This window comes from Pseudomyrmex gracilis, unplaced genomic scaffold (genome assembly GCF_002006095.1).
Source record: "Pseudomyrmex gracilis isolate BER0280 unplaced genomic scaffold, ASM200609v1 scaffold_252, whole genome shotgun sequence".
Classification (NCBI taxonomy): domain Eukaryota; kingdom Metazoa; phylum Arthropoda; class Insecta; order Hymenoptera; family Formicidae; genus Pseudomyrmex; species Pseudomyrmex gracilis.
In genome coordinates, this window is record NW_018020836.1 from 4,098 (window position 1) to 25,285 (window position 21,188).

At 37.9% G+C, this 21,188-nt stretch overlaps 1 protein-coding gene across 1 annotated transcript; it reads left to right on the forward strand.

The window, feature by feature from the left end:
• Nucleotides 1–998: 998 nt before the first annotated feature.
• LOC109859266 (laminin subunit alpha-1-like) lies at nt 999–12,811 on the forward strand (the record flags this gene model as incomplete). Its single annotated transcript, XM_020437333.1, has 30 exons — nt 999–1,161; nt 1,276–1,459; nt 1,869–2,224; nt 2,410–2,607; nt 2,724–2,894; nt 3,014–3,177; nt 3,292–3,426; nt 3,591–3,846; nt 4,013–4,184; nt 4,445–4,666; nt 4,758–5,011; nt 5,109–5,220; nt 5,306–5,450; nt 5,584–5,896; nt 6,040–6,200; nt 6,337–6,475; nt 6,598–6,835; nt 6,916–7,089; nt 7,195–7,361; nt 7,458–7,619; nt 7,729–7,877; nt 8,024–8,311; nt 8,493–8,658; nt 8,742–9,158; nt 9,251–9,445; nt 9,540–9,874; nt 10,049–10,355; nt 10,594–11,032; nt 11,117–11,482; nt 11,574–12,811. Coding segments are annotated over 30 exons (6,691 nt in total), but the record flags the coding sequence as incomplete, so codon positions are not given.
• Nucleotides 12,812–21,188: the final 8,377 nt, after the last annotated feature.

The following is a 21,188-nucleotide window of genomic DNA, read 5'->3' on the forward strand; positions in this document are numbered from 1 at the left end:
TATATACTATATATATATATAAAATAAATATTAGTATATATTAATATTAATATTATCATATATTAGTTTATTAGTACATATTATATATTAGTAGTAGTATTATCAGTTTTATCTCAAGGTGCCAAAAAGAATAAGTGCGCTTCTGCGATCTGAATACTGTCGATTATAATATGCGTGCGTAAAGGCCGGGCAATGGCGGGCGCTCGCGGGCGCCCGTGCCCGTTTTCAGCGTTTTGCCGACCCCTGATCTAGCGGAACTTTAGCAATCTTGAGTTTGTTTCGTTATAGATAAAAAGAGAAGAAGTATTTATGTACATTAGTAGAAGAAGTATTTATGTATATTAGTTTCATTGCGTTCCGATATTTACTGCCAATATTGCAAATCTATAGTACATATAATGTAAAGTATAGATTTTTAGTACTGGCAGTGAATATCAAAACGCAGCCTTTGTATATGTGAAAAAGAAACCAACAAATACGTAGAAAACAAAAATGGAAGTTTGACTGTATCTCAATTAATTTTGTACGAGAAAATTGTATTTGAAATAGAAAATGGATAGTAAAAGCCATTTAAATGGAAATGTAAAATAGGTTTTGAAAAAATATATTTTAAATATAAAATACAAAATAGGCATTTTACATTTTGCATTTCTATTTTAAACGCATCCATTTCAAATAATGCACATCTCTGGTTACACCACGGCCGCGATCTCGCGATTATCGGAAATAAATAATCTTTTGGAATAATTTTAGCCTCGTTTTATTACAAACAACAACAAAATACAAATATTACAAAACAAATATTATTTATACAAAACTTTATTATGACAACTGTTGCGTTATAGCGAATTGTTTGAGTGCAATCATTGTGAAATGTTTTATGATGCCATTTTTGTGCAATAATTTCACAATATTTTCACCCTGGGGGAATAAAATCAAGCGCTGGGGTGTACGCACAATACGTGTTTACTTTCTATTTGAAAATTTAATTTCTGTAGATCCGCGCATATAGTTTTACTTCGATTTTTAAAAGATAATATTCGCATGATTGCAGGATGTGGCTGCAGTAATTTAGGTTCCATCAGCCCGACCTGCGACATAGTGTCCGGACAATGTCAGTGCAAGCTTAACGTTGTCGGTAGACAGTGCAACGAGTGTAAGGTAAAGAACAAAACCAATTTCGTGACATCGATTTGACATTAAAAATAAGAAAATACGTTTCTTTTCACACATCACAAACGATTATCTGTCTAACTTGACGTCAACGCCTTTTAGACTGGTTATTGGGGATTGTCATCGGGATCGGGTTGCATGCCTTGCAACTGCGATCTCATGGGATCTTTCAACACGTCCTGTCACGGCGACGCGGGACAATGCTATTGTAAATCAGGCGTGGGCGGTTCGCACTGTGACGTTTGTCTGCCTGGATATTACGGATTTTCATCGAATGGATGCCAACGTACGATCTCAATTAGTAAAATAACTTATTACTTAAAAATGTTATTACTAAAAAATACTACTAAAAAAAAGTTTTCTTTTGTAAATTTTATTTTATTAAAGTTGCGGTAGTGTTTTTGCGATAAAAATTGACTCGGAATTTTATAAAAAAAACAACGTAAAACTCCATTGTTTTTTTGTCAACTTGAAAATTTAAAGTGTTTAATATTCTTTTTGATTATTTCGATACAAACAAGCAAAAAAGAAAGTCAAAAGTCTTTCAATGTGTAAATGAACAGCTCAACAAAACAGCTCTGTTCACTAAAAGTAATGATGTCAATCTTATTACTAGATTTTGTGATAAATAATGTGGACATTTTTATTTATCTGAAAACCTCGGTTTGTGAAGAATCAAGAGTTTTCTTTTACAGGATGTGATTTGTGCGTGCGACCCGGTCACGTGTGCGATCCCGACACCGGTCGTTGCGTGTGTCCACGTCTGACCTACGGCGAACACTGCGACCGGTGCATACCCGGTTCGTGGGATCTGGTGCCACGTGTTGGATGTAGACCCTGCGCTTGCACCCTGGGCGCGGTGCGAGCCGAGTGCGATCGTCAGGGTCAGTGCCCTTGCAGGATCGGCTACGACGGGCTCAGGTGTGAAAAATGCGCCAGAGGCTACTACGGTTATCCGAGATGTCGTCCCTGTGGCTGCAACGTCGCCGGCACAACGCAGTGTCGGGACGGTATCTGCGAGTGCAACGACAAGGGACAGTGCCCTTGCAAGGTGAAAAATAGATCAGAAATAGCTGTTGAGTAAAGATAAAAGAATACACGCACAGAGAATGAAAATAGACTTGAAAAAAAAAACTTTTTTATGTGGAAAATTTTGATGTCCACTTTATTTTACTTTCTATATGTTTAAAGTTTGACAATTTAATTGAACAATTATTTTGAAATATTATTTTGAAGGAACTGGTCATCGGGCGACAGTGCAACATGTGCACGAAAGGTACGTTTGGTCTATCGATAGATAATCCAAAGGGATGCACGCAATGCTTCTGTTTCGGGAGAAGCACACTTTGTCAGCAGGCTGGATTCAGTTGGGGTCAACGTAGACTGACACGTCCCCGTGTTCTTTACATTAACGACACAGTCAACGATATAATAGTAAGCGATGTATTATCGATTTTGTACGCGTTAAAATTGTTGCAAAAAAAAAAACAAACAAATAATTCTTAGTGTTTCAAGTACATTATTGTTATCTGTGATTATTAAACATATAGATAACGAATTTCGGCTTCACAACCACATTGCCAGCGGTAAACGGTGGCCTGAACGTGACGAACGGCCTTACCGTAATTCCCGAATCTGATGGTGACGTCACATTACCTTCGAATCTTTATTCCAGTTATCCCTTGTATTGGAGATTGCCAGATTCTTTTTTGGGTGATAAGGTAATTGTTTTTCATCCTGTCGACACACAACATATTCTTAAACAAACATGACTATTGACGAAAACTTGAGTTTTGTTTTAAATATTAGAGCAGCATTTACACATTATTGATGCTTAAAGGTTGGTTCTTACGGAGGATTCCTGCGCTTTAAAACCTTGACAGAAGGTGGGACACCTTTGAGGTCGAATCACCGATATCCACTGGTGCAGTTGCAAGGCAATACCAAAATTGTTTTGGAATATTATCTACTTCAGCCAGTGAACGATAATCGCTATGAAGTTAGGTAAGTTTTTTGAAATAATTTGGAAATGTTAGAAATGGAAAAAATCTCTGTTTCTAGTTTAATGTAAACATAAATTAGATTTTACAAATATCTTTGTGTCGAAATTTATATTAGGTTTCACGAGTCGTTGTGGCAGTTACAAAACCGACCGGATTACAAAGTTTCCAGAGAGGTGCTAATGGTTGCGTTACAGAATCTGCAATACATTCTCGTGAAAGCTTCGGATAACGCTGAATTCACCAAAACCACGTACGTAATTATAAAAAAATGTTTTTTATAGAAATAATAATAATAATAATTGTCGTATATTTCGTCTTTTGCGATGTTTCTACTTTTCGATGAACACATCGATTAGAGAAAAATAAAAATTTCAGGCAACGTTTTACTTGATTAAATCTATGTTGCCTGCTCAGACTTTTAGAGGCGTCTCTCGACGCCGCCGTTTTGACACCTACACACTCGCCACCGCTGGCGATCGAGGTTGAAATCTGTCAGTGCCCGACGGAATACAACGGCACGTCTTGCCAGGATCCCAGCATCGGCTATTACAGGTGGTACAAGAACACCACGGTCACGTCCACCATCGTGATCGATCTTGTTGGACAAGCCAGGCGCTGCCAATGTAACGGCAGATCTGAAATGTGCGACAAGGAGACGGGATATTGCTTGGTAAGCATTACTTCAACATTTTCCTACATGTGTACACTGTTTATAGAAGATAACGGCGCGATAAGAAGTGTGGCACGAGAAGACAGATTTGATGACAAATTACAGTTCTCACTGCGCGATAATGAGATGAATTGTGTTTTTTTTTTTATAAATTTGTCACTTGCAGAACTGCAGAGAGAACACGGTCGGTCCTCACTGCAACGTTTGCGCCGACAGTTTTTACGGTCATCCGGAATTCGGAGGCTGTAAGCCGTGCCCGTGTCCGCAAGTTGACAAAAGATTTTCGAGTACTTGTGTCATTCGCGCGGACAACGAACCCATTTGTCACTGTAAACCAGGTACGTGAATAAAAATAGGAAAATATTATTAAAAAAAAAAAAGAAAAAAACACTTGTTTCAACTATCACCGCAATATCGCAATTTTAATATACATTATAAATAATTCAAACTAAGCACAGACATTCAACATATAGACTTGTATAGACCTTTAGTAGTTAATTTGTAATTTTCACTAACTTTAAATTGCTGTTATAATACATTTTTAATTGTTTTTTTCGCGAGTCTGTAAAGACGTCGATTTATTTTCGTTTTACTTCAGGATACGTTGGTAGAAAATGCGAACGTTGCGACTACGCTTACTACGGCTCTCCCGATTTTCCGGACGGCAAGTGCGTTCCGTGTAATTGCAACTTGGCGGGAAGTTTGAGCGAGGCCTGCGACAGCAAAACTGGACAGTGCAAATGCAAGTCCGGTTCTACGGGAAGAGATTGTTCTCAGTGCACGGCATATCGTCACGTTTATATAAATGACGTTTGCACATGTAAGTTTGTAGACGCTAGTTATTCGATAGAATATTATTATTATTCAAATATTGTGTTACATCGCGATGTAACGTATAAACGTGTTTGTAGCGTGCGACGATAATTGCACGGGACTTTTGCTCGATACCGTCGCGACGCTGTCCAAAGATCTGGCCGAGGGAACGGGTCACATATCAGACGGCTATATTCCACCGCCGTGGGAGGAGCTGACGTACATCGATTCCAACACAACCGTTTATTTCGAAGAACTGGAGCTGCGGACTCGGCTAGAAGAAAGGATGAAAGCTACGCCTTTGCACGAGTACAGAAAACTCATGAATGATGTTGAATCTGTGTTGAGAAATGTACGCAACTATGTTGTTTTGCACGTGGCGACAACGTGTATTATAGCGCTCATAAATTTATATACTTACATTTTGGTTTGTTCTTTTATTTTTGCAGACGAACAAGCGCGCGAATCACGCGGAGACATTAAAGATCAAAAGTAATGACTTGAACAATAACGTTTACACCGCGAAGATCGAACTCGATAAGTTGAGACGAGACATAAACGGTAATCAAAGTTCGCTTTTTCAGTAAAAACAGCTTTAGTGTATCTGATGAACAATATTGTTAATGTTAACTTCTGAAATTCACAGATACAATTTCGCAACTCACTCAGTACAGCAATGACAATAAGAAAGTGGAGATAAGGAAGGTTTTGCAAACGGGAAAGATGCTTTTGAATTACATAAAGTCTATCGACATAGCTACGAGAACCACGGAAGTAGAGAATTTTCTCGAGTAAGCATCAGCTTTTAAAAACACTTCGATAATTTCGACATATTTGTTGCTTTTTTACTCTTTTCTGCTCTTCTGGCGCTTTTTTCTCAATAAATTTCTAATAAATGAATCATCTTGTTTCATCTGAAAATAGCGACGTAGCTAAGTATGTAGCGTGGCTGAACTCTCTAGACGATGTAACGGAGCCTCTCGCGACCGCCGAAGATGATGCCGAAGATTACGCGGTGAAAGTCAAAGATTTGAGAACGATAATAGAAGAAACTATGGAGTCGCTTTTTACCTACGACGGTTTGTACAACAAGATTAACAGGACATTCGTCGACGCCAAGAACCAATGCGATCGTATCGAGGCGCTGCGTGACACGACGAACAAATTGATCAACGAAGGAGACAAATTCGTTGAAAAAGCATCTGGTTTGCTCGTCGATGCGGAAAACAATATTCAAGTGCGTAGACATTACACATTTTATAATTGAAAAATAAAATAAATAAACAAAAAACCACTTGCAAATAATTAAAAGAAATCGTGTGATTCTTATTGGACTAAAGATTAATAAATTATATGCGCTATTGTTTAATTTACACGCAGGATCTGCCAGAATTGCGGGACAAATTGACGACTTGGGCAAATAATTTGACCATGAAAGAGGAACTTCTGTACCGATTAAATTACGAATACAACGAAAAGTATGTTGTGCCAGCGGTGCAACATGCGAAGAATCTGTCCAATTACGCCGATCAGTACGTCAGGTACAATATTTCGTCTTTCAATAATAATAACTCAAAATGAATGCTATTATCATGCGCGTTGCAGCAACATTAAACAACATTATTTTAATAAAATAATAAATTTACACAACTGTGTGCCTAAATTCTTATTTCGCAGCTTGTTTGCCAAGACGCGAGACATCGCGGCGAGCCCTTTGAAAGCTAGTCAAGCCTACAAGAATATCGTCGATGGTTTGCAAAAGGCAAAGGTTACCGCATTGGAAGCCAAGGAAATTGTCGACGAAATATACGAGAAAGTAATAAGAAACATCCGTTTTCTTGAGAATCTAAGAATTTGAATTTTCTTTAATATAGAAATTTTCAATTGTCGAAAACTTTCGAGAGTCGACTACAAATTTAATATAGATACTTTTTCAAGGCTTTTCCTCCTTTTGGACGGAAATCGTTGTTGGACGATGCAAACGAGGTGTCGGAGAAATCCTCGCAGCAGTGGAAAACGGCGAAGGAACATGGTAAATTGATTGACGCTGCAAATGCCGAGCTGGAAAATCAAAAGCAAGCCGTGCTCAATTTGAAAGACGCACTTAACAGCACTGGGATAAAGGACAACGAAATAAATGTGAAATTGCGAGATCTGGAGAGTAAAAGGAAAAATGGTAAGTTTTACGAGTCTGCGTAATGCACAAAATAAATTTGTTTGTAATGCACAAAATAAACGTATTCTCTTCGATATTAGTACAAAAAAACTTGCACAACATTTTGGAGAAAAATGACGAAGTCTCGAGATCGATACAAGATACGCAACGACTGATCGACGACTACCAGCAAGGTATCACTGACAGACTGAAGACGAAGCTGAACGAATTGAAACGCGATGGCGATGCCAAGATTGGTCTGGCCAGTGAGAAATGTAACGTATCTTATAAAAATATAAATTCGCAATTGGTTAATTATTAAATAAATAATCTTAGACAAAATGCGCAAAGATGATACTATAAATATATGAATTTTTCAGTAACAGAAGCGCTGGGTAATATCAAAAAAGCCGATGGGAAACTGATAAGCTTGTCGAATGCTGCAACAAAGAGAAAAGCTGCTTTCGATAAATGGAACGACACTTTAGCCACGAAGCTGCAAAATCTCAAGAATAAAATAGCGGAAGCTCGAAATACTGCTGACGTGGTATAAATGACAATTCAAGCTTGTTCAGTTTGAATCTCTTGACATTTTTTAAATATTAGTAAATATATATTATAACAACGCTTCTTACTTTTTCAGATTCGCGTCTCTTTGAGGTCGGCGGAAGGTAAAGAGTGTATTCGTTCGTATAGACCGGAGGCCACACTGCAATCCTCGTTGACAACTTCGATTGTAATTACGTTTGCGCTTCCGACAACGGGCAGTGAGGGTTCTCTGTTTTATCTGCCCAGTGGAATCAATGTATGCTTTTTTGTGCAAATACAACAATAGAAATATAATAAGTAAAGGAATAGAAATTTTATATATAAATGTTGTATTACGGTGAAATATATATTTTGACTTCTCGCAGGATGATTTTATCGCTCTGGAGATAGTTAACGGAAAAGTGCGATTTTTGTGGAAGATCGGTGGTGGCATGGGTGTACTGACGCATCCTGAAGTACTCGAGAACGGTGATCCGCAGAACGATACGTTTTGGTATCGTATCGAAGCTGAGAGGTAAGTCATGAAAAACATGTGATATATATAAATGTCGTCGATAGTAAAATTGAACAATTTGTTTCATCAAAATATAATTAAGTTAAAAATTAAACATCTTGTTTGAGATCGCAATTTTAAATGATCGAATGTTTGGCCAATCTCAGAACTCGGCACGTAGGCAAACTGAGCGTACGTAAACAGTCCTCGACTTCTGGCAAGTTTCTTCCTGTCATCAATTCGACCAACTTCGAGTATGGTCGTTTCGACGTTCTGCCCACAGACCGAGTATGGATAGGCGGTATTCCCAAATCGCAGAGAAGACCGCCAGAACTGATGGCGGCTAACGGTCTTCCGGGTTGCGTTCATCAGGTAATCCTCGACGGGAAGCAGATCGGTCTCTGGAATTTCGTCACAACCGCGCCGGACATGGCTTGCATACCTTGCGTGGAAGGGTAATATTTGACATTGGAATCTTTTAATCACATATCTGTGTATTGTTTTATAAACATATTTACATTTGTATGGATTGTAAAATTTGTATATCAACAAAAATTTAGTTTTACTTGTCCGACAGTTTGATAATGGTTTAATGTCGCACTTGTTAAAAATTACTTTATTGATTATTTCTTACAGAGTGGAAGACATTCGAGATGACTTAGCTTATAGTTTCAACGGCGAGGGATACGCCGTGAGAAACAGGACTTCATCTGGTCCTTACAATAAATACACGTTTGGCGTCTCGATCAGTTTTCGAACGTACGACGAGAACGCGTTGCTATTTCTAGCCATTAATGAAAATGTACGTGAATTAATGTGATATGAAATTATTTTTTACATAAATACTCGTTTGTTTTATATGTAATTGCTCTTTATTTTAAACAGAATCAGCACATCATGATCTTCTTGCGGGAGGGCAAAGTGATTCTGTACATCGGCTACGGCGGCAACGTTAGTATAGAGATGTCCTCGACGCACAAATACAACAATGGCAGTTGGACTAAGGTGGAAGCTTTCCGGCAGTATCAGGTTACCAAGGGTATCGAGAAATGCAGCTTGAGCGTCGGCGGCGACGTCAAGCGAATCGGGTCGCCCAGGCCGTTGCCCGAGAAGGAGGACATCCCGGATCTTGCGCAAGCCAAGTATTATATCGGCGGAGTGCCGCCAAGCTTTCGCGCCGAAAATGTCGTGTTACCCTCCCAAGTATCGTTTCTCGGTTGCATGGCTAATATTGTAATTCAGGAAGGCTACGATCCGATGGCCGAGGAGTATCATGGGGTGGAACCCAACTGCGGTAATAAGGTGAGCGTTCACTAACTTGTATATTTACGTCGTCACAACGTGTGTAAAAGAGTTTTATGATTTTTGATTTATTAAATTTTATTTTGCCGCAGCCGTTGAGGATAGTTGGATTTAACGGAGACGGATATCTTGAGCATTCCGCATTTACCTTGCGCAAGGTCAACTCCTTTTTCAGCTTCTCCTTCAGAACCATGCAAGAAGCAGCTATGCTGCTTCTCTCCACGTTTGAAGGTCGCGAAGACAAATTGGGCGAATATAACACGAGCATAGAAACAAACGTAAGTTCGGTACGTATGTAAAAATAAAAAAATAAGAAATAAGTCACAAAATTGTATATTACAAGTATTAAGAAAACGTTCAACTGATTTTTTTTTTTCTCAGAGAAATGATTATTACTCCGTATGCGTTTTCAACGGACAAGTTCAGGTTCGTTTGAACGCCGGCAAAGGCGAATTGGTTCTTCAGTCGAACAGCACTTTTAACGACGGAAGATACCATTCGGTCACCGTCATCAAGAAGAGAAAAGAAGTGGAGCTAAGAATCGACGATGCGTATCAGACCTCGGGTAGACTGCCTACCAACGCCGCTATTAGAGCCCCAACTTCGAACGGAGGACTGTTTTTCGGCGGTCTGCCCTCTCTTCTCAACAATACCAAGATGGTCGGCACACACACGCCGCTTTACGGTGCTATCAAGGATGTGATTTTCAACGACGAGTAAGTTAAATAAAATGAAGTTGAATTTTGATCCAAAAACTTCGACAGATTATCCACAGAACACACTCCATTTGAACGTTCATTGGACATAATAGAGATTGGTCAAATTTCTGTGTTTAGTGTGCAATGATGACGTGTCATGTTTTATGTGAGTTTTTATATTTTGTATTTTAGAATTCTTCGATTCGACAATGCTTTTAACTTCGATAACGCTCTCATCGGCCGTCCCGGACCGAATATGGGAAAGGAAACCCCGAATTACGCGCCCTCGGCATCGCTATCCCGCGGGATGTCCACGCAACCTGAGGGATGTCTGAAAGTGCCTTACTATTCGCTCGAACAGGGCGCTCTGAAATTCGGCGACAAACCGTACAGTCACACGCAGCTTTATCTCAATTTCAAGAAATTCTGGGAAAAGAAGTACACGATAGAATTTGACTTCAGGACATACTATCCCAACGGGTTGCTTTTCATCACTCCGGTAAGGAGTGCATCGCTTTAATTTTATTAATTGACTAATTTTACTTTGGTTGACTAGTGTTTGATAAAATGTTTTTTTTTAACAGTTCGTATATAATTTTCTTCACAATAATAAATATTTTTGCCCTCTACTGGAACTTTTTATTTTACTGTATTGTAATATTATTATTATTAGTTGCTGCAACAATAAACATTTATTATTTTTAATTGATATTGTGTTTCTGACGTATATTTTACAGGGTCTTAAGATAACGCATTTTCTGAAAATGGTCATCCGTGATGGACAGCTTCTCACGTTAGTGAAGAGCAGACAAAAGAAGGAGATACTGTTCAAGACTCCGTTTAACGACGGCAATTGGCATCACGTAGTTATCAGCCACGACGAGAGAAGACTTACCGTACTGGTGGACTCTCAGACACCGCGCTTCGTCCGAGTACCGAGAAGAATCGGTCTGGCGCCTATGATGTATATTGGCGGTCTTCCGGAAAGCGGAACACCTTTTCAGGAACAAGTGGTCGTCAAACTGGAGACTCTGAAGGGATGCATCAGAGGAATGAAGGTCAACGGACATATTCACGATATGGTGGGCTCTACCAGCAGAGCGTTCAACGTCGGCCAGTGTTTCCCGAGCGTCGAAAGCGGAGCGTATTTCCAGGACGAGGCGTACGCCGTTTACCGTAAGTGTTTATTTTATTATATTTATACAACTCGCAAACAATGTGTGTGAATATTTTTTGCAAAGAGACTTAATCTTCTTCTAGAGAAAAATTTTGAACTGGGCGTTGCGCTCGAGCTCCAACTGGAGTTCAGAACGTCGGAGTTGTCCGGCGTGTTGCTGTCTCTTAGCGCTCCTGGTGGATCGCCTTCTCTGTCGTTGGAGCTCAATAACGGTAGAGTTATCATGGCGGGTGATCTTGGCGATAAGAATCCGTTATACGTGGAACAGCAATTTTCCAGCCCGTATGCGATTTGCGACAATCGATGGCACATGATCCAGGCCACGTACAACGACGAAGAACTAGCGCTCAAAGTTGACGAGCTGGATCAGAAGTACGGCCTACCGACGAAAGTCAATCATTTCATGAGTTCCATCACGCCCGGCCCTCTGTACATAGGTGGTATACCCGGTGAGTTTTTTAAATGTCAATTGCTTATTAAAATGTCAAACACTCTACACAAAACGAATGTTGAAACGAAACGACTTGTTGTGGTTTTTAGAAACAGTACCGAAAGGATCGTTGATAACACGGGACCATTTTAACGGGTGCATCAGGAACGTGATGATCGGAACAGACAGGAGAGACTGGACGGACATGGCCGAGTTGCACAATATCCATCTGAGCTCCTGTCCGGTTGAATGAAACAAATTGAAATAAGCGCGAATAGGAAAAAAAAAAAACAATTGCCCTCGCACTCTCTCGAGCGAAAAGACTCGTATTTTCCACCTACTCAGATCGTTCAACATCACTGTCCTCTTAGTCCCAAAGAAACTGCTCGAGAAGTCGCGTCGGATTTTTGCAATCGCACTGAGATTAACGTGCCATATATATTCGCAGGCGACGAGTTTTCTAAGATGTAAGACTTTTTTTATACAAAGCCAAAAGATGCTACAAAATAGACCGTAAATGTGTGTCGTAGTTCTCGATAATAGAAGAGATGCAGAGACCGTGCACGCGCGGTCTTGCTGCGATATACAAACGATAATGGCACGGACAATTCTGTCACACACACGCACACACGCGCGCGCGCGCACACACACACAGTAGGACAGCAATATTTGCTTTACATGTAAGTAGCGAGACCACTGCCATATAGTTTAATTATTCGCCATAAGAGTTATAAACAAGTTTTGTACATCAGTATTTAAAAATCGTTATTTATTATATCACTTAACGTAGTTTAATTCTCGTGAGATCTCGTGATCGTCGTGTTGACTAGATAGCGAATATGAAACGAAATGCGATCACGTTTTGTGTACTTTTATAGCAACAGTAAGATTTTTAACAAAAAATCTGAAAAAACAATACGACCGGTGTGTGTACGCACAGTGGCGCGACCATAGATAATCTCAGTTCTTTTTTTGCGGAACACGCGTCAAAGATGCCATCGAGGAGTTACGCTTCTGTACGTACAAGCGTGTACTTCGGTCTGTAAGATATTTGTGGAACGGGAGTATACGTTGTCGAAGATGTGTTTTTATTCGAAGAATTATGAAAACCCCAAGTGCCCTGTAAAAAAACATATCTTTAACACAAGGAAAGGGAGGAAAAAGAGACACTTCTCGAAGAATAATTTTAACCCTTCGACTGTAGACATAAAAAAAAAAAAAATCTACGAGAACCTGTAGACTGGGACCCACTTTGTGAGACCAGGGACTTATACCGATATGCAAAATACCGGTATTTTACCGATATTTTTGGGTAATACTATAAAAACCCTTATGCAAACCGAAATGCAAAAATACCGGTATGACGTCATACCGGTATACGATACTACCGGTATATTTACCTATATTTACCGATAATTTTTTCGTGATTTTTTAAGAGTAATACCTTAAAACTATAAGTGTTGTCGTTATGTTGATAACACTTTTTAATAATACAATGTTTATAAAAAACTGCCGCACAGAAACTTAATATTATTTAAATTATTTTATTTTTTTTATATAATTAAGAACAGTAACGAAATACACATAGACATATTTATCAATATTCAAATTTGTTAAAAATTTCCATTTTTATTAGTTCTGAGAATTAGAATATCGTCAAGAATATTATCGGATAAATTATAACGTAAGCATGATAATATATATTTCAATGATGAGAACAGTCTCTCACCACTAACTTGTGTAGGTGGGACTGCTAAAGCTATTTTAGACAAAGAATATAATGCAGGAATATTACTTTTTTGTTTCTGCTAAAATTCCAAAATATTTTGTTTAGAATCTAAACGAGGATATTTTGAAAAACTTTGCAACATATTCAAAATATTTATTGAAGGCGTGGAATTGTCTTGACAGCGTCTTTTCTTCTCTAATTCCCTCAACATCTTTTCAACGTCATCTATTTCAGTTTCATCCTTATTTATATTGGAGGAAGTTGATGCACGTCTGTTATGCAATGATCCTTCTTCATGTTCTTCTATCATTCTTTCTTTGTACTGCTACGTACGTGTTAAATGATTTTGGGCTTGTGCATTCTGTTCTTTGTTTAATATTATATTGAACCTTGCATCCAGAAACATAGCTGTTAAGAAAACATCAATATTAAAAATTTTTGTCTCAAACTCTCATACACTTGATGAGTTTACATCGCACATCGAGGAATATACATACCTGCCAAAAAACAATCACTTTCAAACAGACGTTTTTCTCATATTTTCATATGTTCAATTAATTTGTTTCCTAATATTGTTTTTAATTTCGTAGTTTTTAGTATACATTGTGACCACGTGCGATAAAAATCTCCGATAAGAAGTTTGTTTTTCTTGCAACTTCTTGGTTGCAATACGAGCTGGCGTTAAAGAACGCACAATGTTTTTTAATTTCGGCTCATTTTTCAGGAGATAAATATCGATCCTTATCGTTACCATCACAACATTCTTTTAATTCTAAAAGACGCTCGAGCATATCTAGCGTTGAGTGCCGCCGCGTTATTAACGTATCTATATAATTTTTAAGAATACCATTAGTAGGAATATCGAAATAATACCGGTATTTTATTACGATTTTCGGTAATGTATCGGTTTCGGTACTATAACGGTAACGGTAACACTCAATTTCGGTACTATATCGGTTTCGGTATACAATCTCTAGTATAATACCGGTATTGAAATCATACCGGTAATAAGTCCCTGTGTGTGAGACCCACGCAACTGTAAGATCGAATATTACAGTAAAGAGCATAACTGAACCAATAACCACAAGTTTTGTATAAATCATTATTTAATGTTAAGAACACTAACGAATATAAAAAAAATAAACATTACATATATTTTTGTCACAGTTAGAAATAACATAAGAAGTTGTGTTTCAACAATTAGTGTCTTTTTATTTATTAATAGCAACAAAAATATAGATTAACTCGGTTTTGCACCACGTTCAAAATTCGGCAGTATTTTATTATGTTATTTATTCTCAATACTTTGTCCACAATCCTTTTGCTTGCAAAACTGCATTAATTTGACTCGGCATACTCTCTATTAAATTTCTGCAATAATCTGGAGATAGTTGTTCTTACTGTTCTTTAATCCTAGTATACAATTTTGTGATCGATGTTGAGAATCACACGAATCCCGCATTCGCCTTTTTAATAAAAAAATCCATAGATTTTCTATGGGGTTAAGGTCATGGCTCTGTGCAGGCCACTCCAAAACATAAAATTTTTTAGTATCGAGCCAATTTTTGCACGCTTTTAGCTGTGTGCTTGGGGTCACGGTCATTCATGAAAATTACATTTTTTTCTTCAAAAGGTATATTTTCAATAGCATCTAAAAGATGATCTTGTAAAATGTCCTTGTATATATGTATTGATTCATGATGCCATTAATTCGGTGCAATGAATCAACACCAAATGCTGTTACGGCCGATTTCTTCATACCTCTCGATAGTTATCCTCTGNATAAATTCCTCTGAGAACCAATAAGGAGAACCAATTTTGGGAGATGATAAAGTTATCGAAAACTTATCTAGAAGTGAAAAAATTGGCTGTTAGACATCTCCAGAACAACCTGATACAGTATCAGGTTGCTCTTTAAACCTTGATGAAGTAAACTGAAATGTTCACGAAACGTCGGTATAAGAAATGACACTAACGCGGCTCAAACACGAAAAACATCTTTGTATGTTAGAGAAGTGATTTTTTAAATACAATTTAAAGAAATTGGCTTTATATTTATTATTATTTTATTCGTGTGTCTTTTCATTTGACTGACTGCGAGGAACTGAATGCTAAGACGTAAAGTTATATAATGTAAACATATGGAACGGCTAGATGTAAACATGTTGCTAGAACATTTGATGTAAACATTCCATTTGTAAGCTGGTGCAAAACTGAGTCAACTATTTTTCTTTATTATATTTAAACAAAACGCTCTTTCCAATCTGTAAAAGTATCTTACATAATAAGCTAAAACTAATATGTATATATGTACAAAACTTATTTTTCGTATCCACGTATTATTTGCAGCAATAAATAATGATTTACTAAAAATTTCTTGCTATTGGTTCAGTTATGCTCCTTACTGTATAAATATACAGGGTGTCCGATAATTGGTGTAACATCTCTTGTAGACAAGTAGACAAGTAGAAGGAGTAAAACTGTAACATCTCTTGTAGACAAGTAGAAGGAGTAAAACTGAGTCGAAAAGTCTTATACCATTTTGCGAGATTTGCAATAATTACCGAGATCTTAATTAACAAAGATCCGCGAACAAGCTTGCATTGGGCTAAGTCTTACGCGCGTACTCCTATTTGCCTACGAGAGATGTTACACCAATTGTCGGACACACTGAATATTCTTTTATATATTTCTTTTATTTTAATAACAAGAAATATATATAATGCCTTACGAGCCATTCGCAGGATGTTTGAGCGGAAACTTGTGCGTGTATATGTATATATACACATGTAACAAAAATTCAACTTGTAAATTTTTACAATTTTGCGAGACTAACTCCAAGTGCCTCGGTGGCCTAACAGGGAAGGCGATGGCACGGAAAGCCGCAGNTTCCAGGTTCGACTCCTGGCCGAGGAGTTTTTTTCGCACTCACTTTTACAAGTGAGTGTTTTTTGAATTGAAATCTCGATTCTTAAATTCATACGGGATGCTGGATTTGCATTTCACATATGAAAGACCTCGGATACCTCCCTAACTAATTTTTAAAATATTGCGAAAAAAACTCCTCGGCCAGGAGTCGAACCTGGAATCTTCGGCATTCTTTTATTTCCTCGAATCGAAAGTTAGAACGGTTCTGCGTCGATCAAAAGACACAAATTGAAAAAATCTCTAGTAGTTTCGAAGATAGAAGCGTTTAAAGAAAATTTATTTTTTCTAGAAACGTCGATGCGCACAATTTGTGAGTGGGTCTGGAAGACCCAGTTTACGGACGAGGGGTTAATATTTGTACAGTAGAACTTCAGAAATTTCGAGCGCATGAGATCGGTTCTTTCTAGAATATTAGAAATTATTTTCTTCTTTCCCTTAGCGGCCAACTGACAAGTAGTAAGAAGATAAGATAAGATGAGATATAATTTAAGCGAGTGGCACTAAGTTGAGTCCCTTTATGTCACCTAAATCTATTATTAGATCTTCTGCGACTTTCGCTAGTTGTTCATCGGCCAAGCTGTTTTAGCCCGGCATTTTCTGCCAAGCTACACAGTTGACCGATCTTGTAATTATTCAGGTCTCCTCGAGTTTCGCAAACATGAAGCTCAGGGATCTGTATCTTTTGAGTACAAGAGAAGGACAACGACACAATATGTGCACGCTATCCTTCCTCCCCTCACTACAGAAACCTCTACATCTACTTTCCTCAAGCAGACCTAAATTAAATAAATGTGCCTTAAAGGCCCAATGTCCAGTGAGGGACAAATAGCAAGACATAAAAAAAAATTTATATATAACTAACATGATGTTTGTCAACAACGATCAAGAAACACAAACTAATCCCTTAAGAAAATGCTGAACCGCCGTCCTGTTTTACCCTCATGTCGTATTTTCAAATTTTTGTAAAAACTATGAATCGGAATGAAAAATGCCTCTCCAGAAAAAAAAGAGAATATAGTAAAAAATTAGATAAGGTATAAGAATTTAAGAAAAACAAAAAAAGTTTATAGACTGTTATTACATAGACTACATTTTCGCTTTATATGCAAAATTGACCGTACGAATCCAAATAAAGATATTTTTAGGATAAACTAGAAACAGACGAATATTTTGAGTGCTTCAAAAAGAATTTTGAAGCCCTGTGAGACAAGAAAAATTGGAGTTAAGATTAGTACAATTTTAAAGAAGCGCCAGAGAGACTCATGTTATCTATCCTTGTTTTGATTTGACTCGGTCTTGAGAGATGGCGCCACTTACCCGATAGCATAGCGGTTGATTTGACTATACATTTACTGTGCTAAAGGCATATGCCCGATGTCGCCGAGCTGAAGTTGGCTGAGATATCGAAGTGCGATATTTATTGGCTCCGCCCTAATCGGTAAATGCCGGGAAATTCAAACAAATTGGTCGAAAGTTGCCGTGTTTTTATATTATTTGTTGTTCTTTATTGTCTTTAAATTAAGTACATAATTATTGGATTATATTGAATATCCGTTTACAAGTAAAAAAAATTTGCATGTAAGAGATTAACTCACCTGTAAAATGGCAAAAAACTGGCTTCTTCTCGTCATGTTTGCGGTTGTACGTTGACGATTTGCACCCATAAAATTGCATCCAAAGCAATACATTTTCGATGAAGGAAAAAAAACACTAACTACGCAGTAAATGCACAAAAACAGTAAACAGGACTTTCATCACACTGATTTCATCATTGACGCCATTTTTACAGAAGCCTTCCCGCTTCTGTAGAAAATTAGTGATTGGGGCGTAGCTTACACGTTTGCAGCTTGGCGACACGCAGTGATGAAAGATCGAGCTCAACGCAGCAACGAGAGTATCGAAGCCAATCGAAGCGGTGGGGGTACGCACACAAGCAAGAATCGTCGTCTGTGAACGGCGGTTCTCCGCGCACACAAAGTTTTTTCTCTCTTCAGTCCGAACCTCCGCCTACTTCACGTTTCAAAAAGCCGCGCTTTTGATGAAAATCGCCCTGGGTTAGCGTAACCCAGTGTGAGTGTCCTAAGGATTATCTTAACAAAGATTTAAACTATTTCAGCGCGGATTTTAGCCAAGATATTTTCAATCTTGTTAAAAAGTGTGAGTACTTGCTCTTTGCTAAATTAATTCTTTACTTGTAACCCTTGAAGAGAGATCACTTGTTACTTTTACGTGCGAATTCTGTAATACAAAAGTGTAACAGTTTGTTGTAATTTATGTGTAACGCGCAGAAATATGTGAAAGAGCATTAAATTAAATTTGTATAAAAAGCGACGTAACGAGCCTTGAATTTGTTCGAGATTGAGATGTAATTGATTTGACGTATGTGGGACACGCGGTCTCTCTGACCCCGTGCGTGTACATAATTTATTCGCGGAAGAATAAAATCTATTATAAATAGGTTATTAAATTTTATTGATGACATTCGCTGCGAAGATGCTAACAGTAAATTATGACCCAAATCTTACATGATGTATTGAATAAATATACATATCGGCGAGTAGCTATACGGTTTTTTTTTTTTTTCGTTTATATATATATATATATGTATATATGTATATATAAAAACATAATATTTACAGAGACACACAGATAAAGTCCAAAACTGATTCACCTTGACGTTGAAATTTCTGCGATAATAAAAATTGACAATTATCATGTAACGTCGTTTATTAGTAAGCGCGATTTTTTTTTTTTTTTTTTTTTTTTAACCGCGGCACAACGACCAAACGTCGCGCCGCAGTCGCAATTTTTCAACTGTTATCTCTTCGATTTCCTGTCCCTCTTCCTTCGTGTCCTCCTCTCCCTATTATAATTTTCGTCTAATTATCGCAATTTGTCGCACCGAGTTTCCTTTTTGTTTTTTTCTTTTTCTTCATAAATTCACTATAATAGCATCTATTCTTCAAAAAATATAAATATCAAGCATAAGAGCGACCACATCTATCCGAGAGATCTCTCTTAACGTCGTAACTTTGTAGTCAATCCCATCTCCACAAGCCATTATTCTCGCTGGCTCTTAAGATTAGTGACTAAATGTATACATTAATCGCAATTTATATGTTTATTTTTCTCTCTCTCTCTCTTCATTCTCATCTCAAACATCATCTTTTTTTTTATCGCGATTTGCATTCTATTTCCCTTTCTCTTTTTATGGCGCATACCTCAACATTCGGTATTGTCAGCTCGGACTGTTTTTTTTTTTTTTTTAAACTTCTAGAATTCTTTATCTTCTCTCGCATTCTCTCTCTTAGCTCACAATTCTCTCTGAATAAATTTACAATAAACAGGTTCTTTATAGAGTAATAAACTTCTCTTTTAATATCTGTAATCTCGACGGAGTCTATATATATATATATGTATATCTCTTTCGATCTCTCTCGAGTCCTTCCTTGTCATTACATTTGGTTAGGTAAAAGGGGGAGGAAGAAGGGGGAGAAGGAAACGCGGAAAACCAGTTAACTCACATTTTTCTCTGAATTGGTAAAACTCGAAAATACATACAATTCCTCCGCAAAATTTTAACTCTATCGGAGAATTATAGTTTGAAGTTTCGATATGTCGCGTAGTTGTATCGTTAGTAATTTTTTATGCTACAAGTGTCACGCGGAGGCTTTTCCACAAATGTTCGACTTCAAAAAGTTCGCGCCCGAGTCGAAAAAAACTTACACAAACTCGCACTCAAAATGGATCCGGAAAAGATACGATCGTCGAGAATCCGACGGACGAGATCCGCGGAGACCAAGGAGAGAAAAATTAATTTGCACACTAACGAGACAAAAATCTTTGATGTGTTGTATACAAAAAAAAAACGTTTGCTTTAACTCTATCCTCTAACTTTTAATTCTCCTCGCGTGTTTCTACGATAAACGTCGCGTGATAAAGGAAATATATGTATATCCGATCGAAAAAAAAAAAAAAAACAAAAAAAAATCACTCGTTCAGCGAGATAGGAAGCTGATGCCCAATACCATGCGAAAAGCGAACGTCGAACTTTTTTTTATATGGCACAAATAAAGTAGTACAATTCCTTTGATAAAGTATCTTAAAGTCGACATGCACACTCACACACAAATCGCCGTGTTCGTTTTTGTTCGCTTTGGATCGACCGGAAGTTTCGTTTCTGAGAGATGGCTGAGGGAGGATTACGCTACGTAAGTTTCGTTTAAAAATTTTCATCGTGATGAAAAAACGTAATTAACGCGGCGACAAGACACAAAATTGAAGAAAAGTCAAGGAGAAGTTGTCAATTCGTTAAGTGTCTTTACACGCTTCAAATTCAATGTTACAGTATTTATAACACAAGGCTTCGTATTGTTTTTCTCTTTGTTTTTTGAGGAAAGCAGAATATGGTGTTTTTTTTTTTGTTTTAACACGTACGAGACGACGAATGGGGATTGTGTTGCAAGATTTCGCTCGATCAAGCGCGCACACGCACACAGAGAGAGATAAAAACTCGTACTTCCACTTGTGGTGTTCGTCCATTTTCCACCTTCCTCTTGCGAAACGCGATCGAAACGCGCGCGACGTTTCTTTCGCGTTCTCTTCGTTCGTTTCTCGCGAGGCAACGATATTATTATTATTATTTTTTTTTACGCAAAAACAACCATTCTGTACACAATGATAACTATCTAAATTCTCTTCCGTCGAAACGCGCCTTCGTTCGCGACAAAGACGATCGATTTGGCGTATGAGCTCTGAAACCGCCGCCACGCTCGTCTCGTTCAGCGCATTCGTTGCTCGCAGACACAACTTGAAATAATCGTAGCCCGAGAAAACCGATTCGCAAGCAATACGTGAACACACGCTCCCACCGAATTAAGGCTGGTTTTTTTAACGTTCTGCTCTCGATAATTATTTACGCAACAAACTTATTTATTTGCAACAAGAACTGCCGGTTTGCGTTTGTTTGTTCCGCAAAACTCGCGCTACGCATATTACAATCGCTAACAGCCGCGAGAAACACACGCGTATTACATTGTGAGAAATCATTAATTCTCGACTTCGTTTT